At 39.7% G+C, this 16,620-nt stretch overlaps 3 protein-coding genes across 3 annotated transcripts; all 3 read right to left on the reverse strand.

Annotated features, from left to right (window-relative positions):
- Positions 1 to 9,052: 9,052 nt before the first annotated feature.
- Positions 9,053 to 11,186, reverse strand: LOC106438575 (cyclin-D3-1). Its single transcript, XM_048745173.1, has 4 exons — positions 10,180 to 11,186; positions 9,886 to 10,087; positions 9,675 to 9,805; positions 9,053 to 9,599 (listed from the first exon to the last, which is right to left on the reverse strand). Exons 1-4 carry the CDS (start codon positions 10,669 to 10,671, stop codon positions 9,300 to 9,302), a joined length of 1,125 nt encoding a protein of 374 aa, XP_048601130.1. The 5' UTR covers positions 10,672 to 11,186; the 3' UTR covers positions 9,053 to 9,299.
- Positions 11,187 to 11,327: 141 nt separating this feature from the next.
- Positions 11,328 to 14,167, reverse strand: LOC106438578 (protein SRC2 homolog). Its single transcript, XM_013879784.3, has 9 exons — positions 14,065 to 14,167; positions 13,878 to 13,909; positions 13,332 to 13,384; positions 13,119 to 13,223; positions 12,895 to 13,021; positions 12,728 to 12,799; positions 12,091 to 12,136; positions 11,677 to 11,995; positions 11,328 to 11,578 (listed from the first exon to the last, which is right to left on the reverse strand). The coding sequence occupies exons 3-9, from the start codon at positions 13,378 to 13,380 to the stop codon at positions 11,541 to 11,543; spliced, it is 756 nt and encodes a 251-aa protein (XP_013735238.1). The 5' UTR covers positions 13,381 to 13,384; positions 13,878 to 13,909; positions 14,065 to 14,167; the 3' UTR covers positions 11,328 to 11,540.
- LOC106441985 lies at positions 13,652 to 16,457 on the reverse strand. The gene is made up of 10 exons (XM_048745172.1): positions 16,278 to 16,457; positions 15,861 to 16,045; positions 15,711 to 15,768; positions 15,549 to 15,640; positions 15,348 to 15,431; positions 14,921 to 15,196; positions 14,622 to 14,833; positions 14,257 to 14,475; positions 14,065 to 14,167; positions 13,652 to 13,909 (listed from the first exon to the last, which is right to left on the reverse strand). Exons 1-10 carry the CDS (start codon positions 16,355 to 16,357, stop codon positions 13,905 to 13,907), a joined length of 1,314 nt encoding a protein of 437 aa, XP_048601129.1. The 5' UTR covers positions 16,358 to 16,457; the 3' UTR covers positions 13,652 to 13,904.
- Between the last annotated feature and the right edge of the window lie 163 nt (positions 16,458 to 16,620).

The following is a 16,620-nucleotide window of genomic DNA, read 5'->3' on the forward strand; positions in this document are numbered from 1 at the left end:
CCGTGTACTGCGAGTAAGGAGCACTCGGAGGCACCATCAGATCAGGATGAATATCAGCGACCATCGGAGGTGCCATCGGAGGAGGCACAGGAGGAGGCATCGGAGGAGGCACATGAGGAGCCGATGGTGCACTAGAAGAAGTAGACCCAGAGACTCTCTGAGTGTACTGAGTCTCGGGGACAGTCTCCTGGCCCGAAGAACTGGGAGCGGAAGAAGAGGCCGGGTCTAAACGACTACCCGGCTCACCGAAGATCTCTCTGTAATGGGCAGTAAGTCTTCCTTTTCGAACTTGGAAAAAAAAATGAAATTTTTAAAATTAACATCAACAATATATTTTCCAACATTATCCACCTAATCAACACTAAATAACATAAAATCCGCAAACCTATCTAAATTCCCTATACTAACCACCTAATATATCCTAAACTAACCAAATTAGAGAGGAATCAGAGAGGCTTACCATTGCTACGAAATGGAGAGGAAGTAGAGAGGAAGTAGAGAGGAAAGAAAGAGTGAGCGGTCGGGTGTATATATAAGATTACATATCGTCGCAAATTCGTCGTAAATGTACGACGAAATAGCGAGCAGTTACAAAGGCCCGTGTTTTTTTTTACGAGGAAATGGCGAGGAATCACAAAGGCCCGTGTTTTTCTTTTCGTGTACTTTACGACGATTTTGCTTACGTGGAATTAACGTGATATATGTTTAAATCTTTTTACGTGGTCTTTACGACGATTTCATCCTACGTGGAATTAACGAGGGTTATGTTTAAATCCCTATAACCCGAAACCCAAAACCCGAAACCCCAAACCCGAAACCCGAAACTCGAAACCCCGAAACCCGAAACCCCAACCCCGAAACCCAAAACCCCAAACCCGAAACCCGAAACCCGAAACCCGAAACCCCAAACCCCATATTCCTTATTTTCTACTTCATATATTCCAAACCTCCATCTTTAATTTTCTACTTCATATATTCCAAACCCCAAACCCGAAACCCGAAACCCCCGAAACCCGAAACCCGAAACCTGAAACACCAAACCCCATATTCCTTATTTTCTACTTCATATATTCCAAACCCCCATCTTAAAATTTTCTACTTCATATATTCCAAACCCCAAACCCGAAACCCGAAACCCCAACCCCGAAACCCGAAACCCAAAACCCAAAACCCGAAACCCGAAACCCGAAACTCGAAACCCCAAACCCGAAACTCCAACCCCGAAACCCGAAACCCGAAACCCCTAACCCGAAACCCGAAACCCCAAACCCGAAACCCGAAACCCCAAACCCGAAACCCGAAACCTGAAACACCAAACCCCATATTCCTTATTTTCTACTTCATATATTCCAAACCCCCATCTTAAAATTTTCTACTTCATATATTCCAAACCCCAAACCCGAAACCCGAAACCCCAACCCCGAAACCCGAAACCCCAACCCCGAAACCCGAAACCCGAAACCCGAAACCCGAAACTCGAAACCCCAAACCCGAAACTCCAACCCCGAAACCCGAAACCCGAAACCCCTAACCCGAAACCCGAAACCCCAAACCCGAAACCCCAAACCCGAAACCCGAAACCCAAATCCCCATCTTTAATTTTCTACTTCATATATTCCAAACCCCCATCTTTAATTTTCTACTTCATATATCCCTAGAACCCCAAACCCGAAACCCGAAACCTGAAACCCGAAACCCGAAACCCCATATTCCTTATTTTCTACTTCATATATTCCAAACCCCCATCTTTAATTTTCTACTTCATATATTTCAAACCCCATATTTAATTTTAGGTTTCGTCGTTATTTCCTCGCTGTCCTACGTGGACTTTACGACGATTTATCCTGCGTGGACTTTACGACGATTTCATCTGCGTGGACTTTACGACGTTTTCATCCTACGTGGACTTTACGACGATTTCATCCTGCGTGGACTTTACGACGATTTCATCCTGCGTGGACTTTACGACGATTTGTGCTTACATGGAATTAACGAGTGTTATGTTTAAATCCCTAGAATCAGAAACCCGAAACCCGAAACCCCAACCCCCAAACCCCATACCCTAAACCCGAAACCCCAAACCCGAAACCCGAAACCCCAACCCCGAAACCAGAAACCCGAAACCCCAAACCCCAAACCCGAAACCCCAAACCCCATATTCCTTATTTTCTACTTCATATATTCCAAACCCCCATCTTTAATTTTCTACTTCATATATTCCAAACCCCAAACCCGAAACCCGAAACCCCAACCCCGAAACCCGAAACCCCAACCCCGAAACCCGAAACCCAAAACCCGAAACCCCAAACCCGAAACCCGAAACTCGAAACCCCAAACCCGAAACCCCAACCCCGAAACCCGAAACCCAAAACCCCAACCCCGAAACCCCAAACCCCATATTCCTTATTTTCTACTTCATATATTCCAAACCCCCATCTTTAATTTTCTACTTCATATATTCCAAACCCCATATTTAATTTTAGGTTTCGTCGTTATTTCCTCGTTGTCTTACGTGGACTTTACGACGATTTCATCCTGCGTGGACTTTACGACGATTTCATCCTACGTGGACTTTACGACGATTTCATCCTGCGTGGACTTTACGACGATTTGTGCTTACGTGGAATTAACGAGTGTTATGTTTAAATCCCTAGAATCAGAAACCCGAAACCCGAAACCCGAAATCCCAACCCCCAAACCCCATACCCTAAACCCGAAACCCCAAACCCGAAACCCGAAACCCCAAACCCGAAACCCCAAACCCGAAACCCGAAACCCAAAACCCGAAACCAAAAACCCGAAACCCCATATTCCTTATTTTCTACTTCATATATTCCAAACTCCATCTTTATTTCCATTCCAAACCACAATATCCCACATTTGCTTATTCATAAAACAAACTCCCAGCATTACCTTATTCATAAAACAAACCCCACATTATCTTATTCATAAAACAAACTCCCTCATCTTATTCATAAAACAAATACATCAATCGGATACATCGACATTCTCGTCATCACTAGAAACATCATCATTTTCATTAAACTCGTCTTCAACAGCTTCGTCTATGGCATCATCGGTAAGATCTTCGTACTCGTGATTATGCGGATCAATGAGAAGGATGTCATCAATTTCTTGTTCAGGTTCCTCGACTTCATTTATCTGTTCTTCTTGCAATGGTGGTTCTTCTCCACTGATGATTCGTCCTCGAGGTGTAACTTTGATCACTGCTAACCAATTTATACCTGAATCTCTCATCCGAGGGTATGGAAGGAAGCTAACTTGGTCTGCTTGTGAAGCTAAGATGAAAGGCTCGAATTTGTTGTACCTTCGTCCACCGTTGACATCAACTACACCAAATTTGTTAGACCGAACACCTCTGTTGACGACGGGGTCGAACCATTCACATTTGAAGAGGACGCATTTCAGCTTCAGTATCCCTGGAAATTCGACTTCAATAATCTCCGTCAAGATCCCGTAGAAATCTGTTTCCCCTTTCACACATATTCCATAGTTACTGGTCGCCCGCTGTCTACCATAGTCATATGTATGAAAAGTATAGCCTCGTGTGAAATACATCTGTGATGTGGTGACCTTTACAAGTGGAGATTGAATTACTTCGTGTAACCACTTAGGATAATCTGCATCGTCGTCGTCATAATCAACCTGCAAAAATAAAGAGAATGTTAATGAAATACAGATAATGTATGAAAAAAAAGTTTTAGTTAGTACCTGATTCCGCAACCACTTAATGAAGTGTTGATCTTTCCTTTTGTCTACGTCACTTGTGGATATACCAGGAAATGTTTCTTCGACTTGAGAAACAAATAGGCTGTAAAATCACATTTTATAGGAATGAATCTCTCGCAATTATACAATTAATTATACTTATATGTGTTTCGAAGTGTCAATATATGTTACCTTTCAAAATAACGCATCAATGGATCTTCGCAATTGAGTAGAATATAGGTGTGTGCACTATGAGCGTCTTCTTCACTCGACCACCAAACCTCTTTACACTTCCCACCGAGTCGCCCAATCTGGCTAAAGATGTCTGGAACACCAGCAACTGCATATGTTGGCGCAACACCACCATCATCATATCTTCTTGGAGCTCTTCTCCGTGTACGTACTTTTGACGCAAAGTAGTACGATGTGAAGTGAGAAACTTCTTCCGTCAAACTTCCAGCAATTATAGAACCTTCAACTTTGGCTAGGTTCTTTGCTTTTCCCTTCAAATATTTCATGGCTCGCTCATACTGATACATCCATCCGTAATGTACAGGTCCACGAAGCAATGCCTCATATGGGAGGTGGACAGCTAGATGCTCCATGACGTCAAAAAATTCGGGAGGAAATATCTTCTCCAAGTTGCACAATAAGATGGGAATGTTCTCCTGAAGCTGTTCCACAACTTCTTCTTTAAGAGTGCGTGTGCTCAGATCCCTGAAAAATGCTCCAATGCCTTTTATATTCAAAAAAAAATTAAACACATTGTTAGTCATATATTATTTTGTAAATTATTGTGATATAATACACTACGTACCTGCAAGTGCTTCATGTACGTTTGTTGGAAGTAGCTCCGCAAATGCAAAGGGCAGTAGTCGTTGCATAAATACATGACAATCATGACTCTTCATCCCGGAGAACTTTTGACCCTTTTCAACACATCTAGAGAGATTCGAAACATACCCATCGGGGAACTTCACTTCTGATGCCACCCAGTTGAACAACACCGACTTTTTTTCTGAAGATAATCTGAATATCGGAATGGGAACTTGTCCATTGCTTTTAATATGTAACTCGCTTCTTGAGCAAATATCCGGCAAGTCCAACCTCGATTTTATGTTGTCTTTTGTCTTCCCTGGGACATTCAATATTGTATTCATGATGTTCTCAAAGAAATTCTTCTCTATATGCATCACATCGAGGTTGTGGCGCAGAAGAAGATCCTTCCAATATGGCAACTCCCAAAATATACTCTTCTTGTGCCAGTTGTGATGAACACCGTAAGAATCTGGCATATTACGAGGGACATGCCAATTACCACCCCAACGAACTGTTTCGTTAGCTCCGTAGTAGTCGATTTGCGCTTCAATTTGTTCTCCAGTTAGATATGGAGGAGGAGTGTCTCTCACAACCCTTTTGTGCCTAAACAAATTCTTGTTTCTTCGGTAAGGATGGCCAATGGGAAGAAATCGACGGTGACAATCAAACCAACTTGTCTTCCTACCATTCTTCAGTTGAAACGCATCTGTCGTTCCATTACAATATGGACAAGCTAATCTCCCATGTGTAGTCCATCCAGACAACATCCCATAGGCAGGGAAATCACTTATGGTCCACAAAAGCATCGCTCGCATCGTAAAATTCATCTTCGTTGAACAGTCATACGTCCTCACCCCTGTTGACCACAAATCCTTCAACTCTTTTATCAGTGGTTGTAGGAAAACATCCAGGGACCTTTTTGGATGGTTCGGACCAGGTATTAATATGGTCAAGAATAGTAACTCCCGTTGCATGCACATCTCCGGTGGCAGGTTGTATGGAGTAAGAAAGACTGGCCACAATGAATATTGTCTCCCTGACATTCCGAACGGACTAAATCCATCTGTGCATAATCCGAGATACACATTCCGGATATTGCTAGCGAAATCTGGATGTACTTTGTTGAAATGTTTCCATGCTCTTGCATCTGATGGATGAGTCATCTCACCATCCATCTGAGTATGCTCGGCATGCCATCTCATCTTTCCAACAGTCTGCTCTGATTGATACAATCTTTTCAATCTGTCTGTAATTGGTAGGTACCACATCCTTTGGTATGATACCCTATTACGTCCCCGTCCTTGCGGCTTGAATCGTGGCTTCTTGCAGAATCGACATTCTTCTAGCTTCTCATCATCTCCCCAATAGATCATGCAGTTGTCGATGCAAACATCTATCATCTCAGAAGGCAACCCAAGACTATAAACCAGTTTCTGAATCTCATAATAAGAATCAGCAGACACATTGTCTTCCGGCAAATACTCTTTAAACAAGTCCGCCCATTCGTTCATGCAACTTTCAGGTAGATTGTGATCAGTTTTAATATTCATCATTCTAGCAGCTAACGACAATTTAGAGAGACCTTCTCTACAACCACTGTAAAGTGGTTGATTCGCCGCGTTTAACATTTCGTAAAACTTTTTTGCATCTATATTAGGTTCTTCATCTCCATCATGAGCTACGAATGCATCAGCTACCATATCATGAACCCTATCATAATCTACCATCTCCTCTTGCTGGTAACTATGTTCATTATGCAAATGATGATCAACCGGTTCTTTTTCCTGAAAATTGCTATTACTACTACTAGCTTCATTCTGATCATAATTAAAACCTTCTCCATGTTGAAACCAGATATAGTAATTTGCCGTGAAACCTCTATTTATTAAATGCTTCCAAACATTTTCACGGTTTGCCAGTTTCGAATTGTTGCATTTCCGACAAGGACAGAACATCTTACCACTTTCTTGGGCGAGCGGTGTTGAATCTGCTTGATGCATAAATGTCTCCAGACCCGCAAGGTATTCTTTCGTCACTCTCCCGTTAGCATCTCTATGCATATACATCCACTTCCGCAACTCGTAAATATTCCCGGAGCCAGCCATTTTTTTTTCTTTCACGTTTTTTGTTGTTGGTGTGTTTAAAATGATGTTTAAACATCCATATTTATAGGAAAATTCGAATCAGGTAGTTGTAATTTTGCTATGAATTTACGACGAAAATTAATTAGGTGGGCAAAAAAAACGTGTAACACCTATAAAGTTGGTGGATTCAAACATTTCCTCGCTAAATACACGTAAACTATTCCCTCGTAAATACCACGCAAAGTTTACGTCGTATTTACGAGGAAATAGTTTTTCCTCGTAAAATACTCGTAAAGTTACATCCACTTTACGACGAAACAGTTTTGTCGTTACGTTACGAGGAAATAACGATGACTTTAGTTTTTCACGTAAATTCGTCGTAAGCTCGACGCAAATGTACGAGGATTGTTTTTCCTCGTTAATTTTCGTCGTTAAGCATGTGTTTTCTTGTAGTGATACTACCACATTCTCTTTCACTTGTAAATACAATAAAAGGAAAAAGAAGATTGGAAGTAAAAAGGAAGAGACTAAAAGGTCAAAAGAAGAAACATTTAAGATAAAAAAAGGTCACAGAGCCCTAGAGAATGATAATATTGTTGTGTGGGGACACATTGACCTCTTTGCCCTTTCTCCATGTTGGGTGCAAGCTGTTTTCCTTTTCCCATTATTTACCATTTCATTTTCAAACAAACCGATACGACACAAGTAACTCGACCATTTTCTTCAGTAAAAGCATCGCTTTTAACTCCCACCTATTAATAAATATTAACAAGATTAGAAGCTGATGAAGAATAGATTCACACATCTGTTTGATGGGAAGGAGGGAAAGAATTCTTTAAGCGAGAAGAATGCTTGCCTGTATATATAAAAACATAAAGAAAATTGCAAACAATGTAACTTCACTTCTGTTAGTAATATTTTTGTTTCAGAAAAAAGACAATTTATGGCAAGTCATTATATGGTTCACGAGATGCGTATGGTACAATGATATTGATAGCTTACCTTAAAGAGCAGAAGACCAATAGAAGAGACAAAAAAAAAAGACAGAAACACACATTCTCCACAACAATTTATTTTTTAAAAAAAAAATTATACAGAAGACAATAACCACAGACTTTTTTGGTCTCCCGTTTTGAAAATCTCCCGCTTTCCACATACATACATGACGCATGAATTCATTTCTCGCATTTCAATAATTTTATATCATCTTACTTAATACACATGGGTGTTAATAGTTGGCACCTTTCATAATATATATATATATATATTTGAATTAGGGGACGGACGTAACTTTCGTTTAAAACAATATTAAAACGTTTATATATCATAGTATTACACAAACGATAGGATTGATTGGTCTATGACGACGAGTGGCTGAGCGTTAAGAAACGACATACTAAAGCAATTTGTTTTTTTTTTTACCCAAACAATGAAATGAATTGGAAAAAAGGAGAAAATTCGTGTCACACGTGAATAAAGTAGATAATTAATACTCGTTTTTATTAAAAAAGTTCAAAGAGAAAATAAATTCGGAAAAGAAAAAGTGAAAAGAAGTAGAGAAGATTTCACTACATAGAGCTTGACGAAATTTGATAAACATAATTAAATAAAAACTGAGTGATACAAATGAGTTTTCATATCATGTATATATAAGAATTTACCTTTACGTGGTTAATATGTTTGGGGTTAGTTTTTTTGTTTTTGTTTTTTTCGGGTAATTTGATACGCGCCTCGTGCACGTAGAGCAGGTTTCAATTTGAGAAGACATTTAGCAAGAAAATCTAAAGCAATTATTGTGTTGCGTTTTCTTTTCTTGTCATCTGGACCTGGTGTTATATTACCTTCCAAAGGGGATAACATACAGTTATTGTGTTGCTTCTTCTCATTTTAAAAATTATTATTATTTCATGTATGGAAGCGATTATATTCAAAGACTGACCCAAAAAGTCAGTACTTGCCTCTTCTCAGCAGGTCAAAGCCCAAAGCATCTTTATCGGAAATTCTTAGAAAATAATTTTTAACAAAATATAAGAACATGTCCGTTAACTTTTAACTAAAAAAATTAAGAACCGGTACTTAAATAAGAGTTTTAAGAGCCAATTTTTAACTTTTTTAGCTAAAAGTTAAGAGACGGATTTTTATATTACGCTAAAAATTCCATTCTAAGAACCTCCAATAATCATGCTCTAAAACGCAAAATCCTTTATTTTCAATCATAAACACAACAATTGCATTCCATGATAAACATTCATATTAAAGATTTTGACATCTCATTTATATAATTTGTATTATGCGCCTTCTGGACTAAAAAATGGTATTCCAGATGTTCTAAAATAGATGACTGTTTTGGTGTTCAAGTTTAAAGAATTATTTGTTACTGATTAATTTAAAACACATTTAATATTTAACAACACCGTAGATTAAGCCACAAAGATTGCAAAAGCTTCAAAATTTACGCAAAATACTATTATTTCTATTCTCTTCATTACATCCCATGCAGTCAAATGTCATCAATACCCTTCACACATGACTCGCCAAAGTAAGGGCATTCTCGACATTTCCTACATGCAATGTGGAACTTAATACAAAGATTGTTCTAAAATTTTAAGACTTGTAATAATAATAATATAAACGGAAAGAACCGTAAGAACAGAACACGAGCTCGAATCACGGACTGGCTACTATGATTGCCCATGGAAGATGCAAAACTGGTTTCTCCTTCTGAGTTTCTTGATCCCCTCTCATCTTCTTCAACGGAGGCTGTTGCTGCGGAGACGATGGTGGATTGCACGAACTCGCTGACCACGAATCGTTTGAGCTCTCGTCGCTATTGAAAGGGTTTGAATCAATCACGCAGCATGGAGATTCGCCACTCTTTCGTTTCCGGCGAGTTTGGGTTTCGATTTGTAAGCCCATGCGGCCCATTGGTAACTCGAGGATGAGATCGTAGCAAGATTTCACCTTTTCCTGTGAATGCACGAAAGATGTTCGTGAAAATGCCTAAGTGAAATAAAACAGAGTTTTTTTTTTAAAGAAGCTTACCTTGGTTATGTTAAGCACACCGAGGAGCTTAGTTTGGTATGAAAGAGGGTCAAAGGGCTCAACTTGCTCTATAATCCTCATCATGGTGGCTGCAGCAACAACTGATGGGAGGTAGCCGACAAATCTTGAATCTGACAAAAGCACAAGAATGTAAGATTACTTCAGAAGCTGATAAAACGAGATGGGTTTGTAGTTTTTGTCGTTTACGAACCGGAGATTACAGAGAGGATGAGACGGTGGCAGCTGTTGAGGAAATCCCAGTGAGCATTGTTCTTAAGCCCCAATCTCCTGATGATGTGGTCTAGAAACGAAAGTGGAGTAACGAGATGCATCTTCCACTGGAGAGTAGAAAGTATCAGCAGCTCCATTCTCTGTATGGTTTTTGCCTCAAACACATACTTTGTCTCCTCCACCTACAAACCCCAAGAAACAGAGAAATTGAGTAACATGAAGACAAAAGAAGGAAACTTTAAGGGAGGAGATGATGTCAAGTGTCATCATTTACTTGAAAGTCCAGAAGAAGAGGGACATGGGTTTCTTCCACTTTAGCAGCAAGAGAGAGACAAGCAACAGAAACGAGCTGAAGCATCCACGGTTTGTCTCTCTGTAAGCTGTAGCTACAGATGAACTTGTCGAGATACGTTATAGCTAAAACAGCTGCTAGAGTAGAGAACCCATAACGAGAGTTGACTCTAAGAATCCAACCCACGGCTTCTTTTCGATCCGTGGCGAGATAAACATCATCGACACAGCTGAGTCCTTGCTCTTCTTCTTTGGAGAAGAGAGTGACCAGATCTTCATCTTCCCAGAACAAATCTTGCTGCAGAATAGCCAATGGAGAAGAAGTAGAAGCAGAAGAAAAGGAAGAGTTCTCTTCAACTGCTTCTACTTCTTCTTCGTCGTCGTCTTCCCATTTCTCTTCTTCGCAGTAGAGAGCATCAAGAAGAAACGAAGTGTTATGTTCTTCTCTACTTTCTTCCTCCGTTGGTATCGCCATTGTTGGATTATAGACTCAAGAATGAGAAGAAAGAAAGATCTTCTCTTTCTATATAGTTGGTTTGGCTCTTTTAGTTAATGGTGTTGGCTCAGGGCATTACACAGAAGAAGATAAGGTAGAGACTCATCTTACTATCTCCGTCTATCACCACTCTATGGAGGCGTGCAGGGATTAGCTTGTAGCAAGGAGCTAGCTACAAAAGAGAGGCTAGAGAGAGAGAGAGAGAGAGGGAAGAAAAGCTGGGGAAGTGGGAAGGAGAGTGAAAAGGAGATTGATTTATGAAGAGAAGGGCGAGTTGGTTTTCACGTTTGTCTTTTTTCACTCGCGCAATCTTTTATTTTCTGAGAGTATTAAATGTGTCGTTTCTTTTTTCTTTTTTCATATTTTATGAATATTTTCTTTTTCTGTGTTTTCCACTTTACCTACTTTTACTCAGTGGAGTAGAGATCGAGAAACCAAAGTGCAGTAAAATCTGTCGGCAACTTAACTAAATCCTACAACCTTTTTTGCCGATTGTCAACAACTTATAAGGATAGACATTGACCAAATAAATTAAACTGTAGTGCGATGATTAGCTGCTGTGAACAAAAGCCAACTCCAGCTTCTTTGACTGAAGATGAAAGAGGGAGTTTAAGGTAGCGAGATAATTAGCAAGCTGGCTTAACTTTTTTTCCATATAAAAAACATCCAAAATTCTCAATGAGTTTCAGTGACCATAGCAACCATTATGCTACAATTTGCAAAGGCCGGGAACAGCAAAGAGGAGATAGAAAAAAATAAAAATAAAATGAGACAAAAATTCGTCAACAAATTATAGAAATAGCATTATACATAATGACCACTTTTCATCAATTCTCAACGCCAGAGTTTTAGTATGGAGGCGGCGGGTATTGTCCTTGATAGGGACCTGGATAACGAGAATAATATTAGAGGTCTTAGTATTAACAAGTATATTACTATATCCTATCACAGCATTTAAACACAAAAGGAAGAACAGTTATGTACCTTGTGGGTAATATGGTGATGGTTGAGGAGGGTACGGAGGAGGAGGGTAAGTTGAGGATGGCGGAGGAGGAGGGTAAGCTGAAGGACCAGGAGGGTAAGCGGAGGTTGAGGGAGGAGGAGGGTAAGCATATGGCTGAGGAGGATAGGGTGAAGCTGGTGGGTATGCTGATTGCGGCTGAGAGTATTGTACTTGTGGGTATAGAGATGGTCCAGTGTATGGCGGTGAGGAATATGGAGAAGGAGAAGGTGGTGCTGAGTAGTGAGGTACTTGAGGTGCATACGGTGGTGCTGATGGCGCAGACCCGTGGTGATGTTGGTTCTGCACACAGGAAAAAAACATTGTATGTTTTAGCCTTGTTTATCAATATAAATGAATCTGTAACTCAATATTGTTAATCAAGTCTTGACTTTTACCTTTGCACCTGCATAATGCAGTATGAGTCTTACTTCTCCCGCATATCTGCCAGACAGAAAAATTATGCATATTCAGAAGACATAATGCAGTGTGGTTAAGAAAAAAAACTCTCTGATTCTAATTGACGACACTACAATGTTTAAATGGAACTCCATTGCAAGGTAACCTAACACCAGACATTAAAATCACCATATACTGCAAAAGGTGCAGTTCCATCTCATCAGTTTCAAAGAAACCCAATTTGAATGCTAGAGTGTGCTCAATGTAGAGAAACATGAATCTTACCTTAGGAGTATTTTTTTCACATTATATTAGGAAAGAAAATAAATAGTGATTAAAAAGGGTGTGCATGTATGACAAGAATAACCACTCTTATCAATGAACATAACCACGCTTCCATGTCAACAATATATAACATTTCACTTAGGTGAAAAGCATAGAGCACACAAATGCAGCAACACAACTTATATATGGTCAATCACTATATGCTGCAAACAAAACCACATCAAAAAGTTGTATGGTCATTCCACTATATGTAGCAAGTCCAACACCAAAAATCAGCCAGAGCAACGTGCACCATATGCAAACTATCAATGCACAAGGAACGAAAACTAGTGAAACACCAAATGTAGTTACCTGCCAGTTTTAGTTTGAAGAGTCCAGGTACAGTCGTCGTAACCCTGAGAAAGAACCTTCTGCAACTGAATCCTAATCACAACAAACAAACAGAGGCAAAAAAAAGACTCAAATCCAAAATCCGAAAATTTTCAAAAGCAATAGAAAAATGAAGTGCAGAGACATACGTAGCATTGCCAATGAAGTCATCAGTGGAGAGAGTGTTGCTGTTCCAGACAGCAACCTTAAGATCCCTAAGGCCTTCTAGCAACGTGAACATAAACTTCTCTTGAAACACTGCGTTCTTTCCACCATCTGAAAATACAGTAATAATTTATTAGAACAATACGTCAGGATCTGAAGATATCTAATGAATGACTGAAGATATCTAATGAATGAATGGATAGACAACCTGTGCAGGTTCTGGTTTGGTGCCTTGCCCCGCTGTACTCGAGAACAACGTACGGATCTTGCCTCGAAAACCATTCCGTGTCTTTCAATTTCTGGCACCCTACCACTGAAAAACCACATAAAACGAAATTTTAACCTTTCTGAGAATCGAATCAACGGAATAACATTCAAATGATTCATAAGAAGAAACATTAACAAAAGAAAAGGTACGAACCAGTGACCTCGAGAAGCTGCCCTTGAATGCCCATCGTCATCATCGACATTAATCTGGATAGAAGATTTGAGATACAGTAACGGATATGAATCTAGAGGAGAAGGTCCGTCTTTCAATATATATAAACCAAAACTTTGAATTTTCTCAGAAATTGCTTTCAAGAGCGACAAGACGCGTAGCGTAAGCCGCTGACCATTATTATTGACTTTTCATAAAAATAACACTCCCACGGCTTCAGATATACGCGCCACTAAATATTATTTCCTCTTCGCTAAGTATTATTACATAAAAGTATATTATATACTTCTTGTTACTTGGAATTAAATAATCAACTCAGTTTTCTTATAAAAGATCCAGTCATCGTAGACTAATCAACGAGGACGACAGATACTATTTTCAAGCTTAAATACTATACAACCCTTTTTGGGTTAATCTACAAACTCAAAAATGTTATGTGTCTTGTGGAACAAGTTACTACAAAGGCAGCCCTACTGGATTACAGCACTTCGGTACATTGATATGGTTTCCTTCCAAGTCACGGCATACCTTTTTGGAGAAGTTCGACCATCAGCCTCATCCTTCACAAAGGAATACAAGTCAGAAACAAAGAGATAATCAATCAAGTAACTTAAAACAGAAAAAGAGCTAAAACATAGATAGTAGCCATGAGAATCATTCACGTATATGCATGAACAACACTTGAGAGAGTCGCCTAAAGAGAAGTATCAGGTACCTCTTCTTCTCCTTTGAGGAAAACCAAGGCCTACATTCCCAGTGTTTCCTACCGCTTGTATTGGTTCAACCAAGCCTTTTGCATTCTTCCCCAGCGTCTCACCCTGCAAATTCCATTTCCACATTAATCACTAACTATGGTGGTGTCATAATCACATTTACATCGAAAAGTGAATTAGAATCCTTCACTTACCTCCTTCCAACCCATGTTTCCCATTATCCTCCTTGCATAACTTCCAGATCCAAATGTTAACTCCAATGCTTCTTCTGCTGTTGCATCCTCTTCAGAACCTGTATCATGCTCGTCGGCAATAAGGCCTACCATTGTCCCCTTTTGACCTGGCCCAACACCATATCCACCATGCAGATTTCTTCTCTCCGCGGCTCTATCTCTGTATGCAGAGCTTCTCTCCTGATAAAACAACACCAGCATGAATCAAGATAGTAGTTGCTTCTTACTATGGTTCTAATAACACTAAAGCTTTGGGAAAATGTCTCATGCTATCCATTTAGACATAAACTCAAGAATCCAGGAATGAGAATATGGATTTGGAGTACCTCTTCAATCATGTCGACTTCATGTGGTTCCTTCACCTTGAGTCTGCGCGAAGTTTTTGGTTTCACCTTCTTAGCTTTGCGTTTTGTAGCAGGATCTTGCCATGTAGTTGAAACATCAGGGAATCCCCAATATTTTGTTGGGTTGGAGGCGTCATATACTGACAAGGTTGCAAGGTACTTTGGACTAGGATTCTGCAGTTTATAGACTTGACCTGGAACACAATTATTCGAGAATTAAAATCCATAACAAAGCGCATTAAGTTACCATCTCTGGTGGTTAATAAGAAAATGGTTAAAACCTGTCCTAACTCGCACCAGGTGAAGGCGTGCTTCACAAACCGGCGCAGTTTTGAAAAGTGTGCCACTAGAAGCCACAGATGGATGAAGATTGGCGGACCGTCTCACCAGCCTCCCTACTAGCCTAGCCACCTGTTCGTTGTCAGCTTCTCTGGATTCACAAACAAGTTTCCAGTCCCACAAGTCAACAGACGGGATCTCAGGCAGGGTCTTCTCAGGGGATTGAGTGACTTGACCATATTGTGCTAGCCACATTTCTTCCTCCCTTGAAGGAGCATCTACAAATGAAAACTACGAGCTATCAAAGCTATGAATATGCGCCGAAGACAACATATCATCTAAATAACAAGATTCCCTTAGACAATACTACAGGCTAGCTAATCATTTCATGATTTAAAATCAGCTTATAAAGAAAGAAAAAACAAAAACCTTGATCAAAGTAGTCTTCCTGTGGATCAAAATCATCTTCAGGAATCCATTCTCCCTCTTCAAGCTCGTCAGCATCATCGTCTCCTGAGAAACAAACACAATTTGTAGCTCCTCTCCTTAAATTCCAAACGGTAAGAGCAGATTCATAAAAAAAAAAAAAAGCTATGTAAAAGGCTAATAAACATTATCAAAGGCTAATACCATTAGCTGACAACATCTGATTATCCTCCGCAGAATAGCTAGGACGTCGACTGTTTCCAGCCAAATAAAGCTCTATAAGTGTATCTTCCACCCTGATTAAATTAAAAAGGGTTTCAGAAACCATATATATTAGTTTTCATGACAAAGAAATAAATAACCTACCATGAGGAAGGACGTTGAAGATGTTCAAGTTCATGGTCATTTGAGCACCCTGTTGGCTCTTTCGAGCAAATTAACCGTGTCTATCAGTTATCAATCATAGATGTTATGCATTGCCAACACTTTACCTAAACTCTTAACACGTAAGTTTACCTAAAAGAGTTTCTGTTTCTCCAGGATCACTCAACAAAACTTCAGCCTGAGCATCTTCAGAAGTGACAATATGTACAGATTCGTCATGTTCCAGGGGAACATATTCGCCGTTTTCATGCTTGTAGTAAAGACCATCCTTGCTACAATAGTACCAACCAGCAACTGGGTCATGATAAAACCCACTCCTGCAAATTCGAAAACAGTGTTAGCATCCAGAAAAGGAATACACTTTATCAACTAAACATCAATCTCACTGAAGTGTGTCTCCTTCATTCATTACTTCTCATAGTTTACAGCTAAGTAGCATATACAAAGCGAGGTCTTTGATTGTAAATTAAGCTTCCTCGAGCAACTAGAATACTTTTTGGCTTAAATTTTAAACTAAAGCAAAATTAGGTTTTGGGAAGAGACGTATGCCTGTGATGGATGTAGAGCTGCGTATCGTTGTCCCAAACGTAGGAGGAGGAGTCTTCCAATTCTTCTTTATCGTCGGGCATGAGTGATTGATTGATTGATTTTGCTTTGAATGTCAACGAAATTAAACAAAAGGGACTTTTGCTGAAATTAAACTTGGAGACGATGAACTCGTACCGGATACAATTGTTAAATCGAAGGAACATGCCTTAACCGGATGGTTTCGGTTTAGGCCCAGGAAGGTTAAGCTTTTCGCTAAACAAGATAAGGCCCAAACGTTTTGGGCTTTACTTACAATATATTCTATTTATTAAATTGTGTTGGAGAAGACGACGACTAGAAGAAA

The sequence above is a fragment of the Brassica napus genome, chromosome C1, assembly GCF_020379485.1.
Source record: "Brassica napus cultivar Da-Ae chromosome C1, Da-Ae, whole genome shotgun sequence".
In the NCBI taxonomy this organism is placed as follows: Eukaryota; Viridiplantae; Streptophyta; class Magnoliopsida; order Brassicales; family Brassicaceae; genus Brassica; species Brassica napus.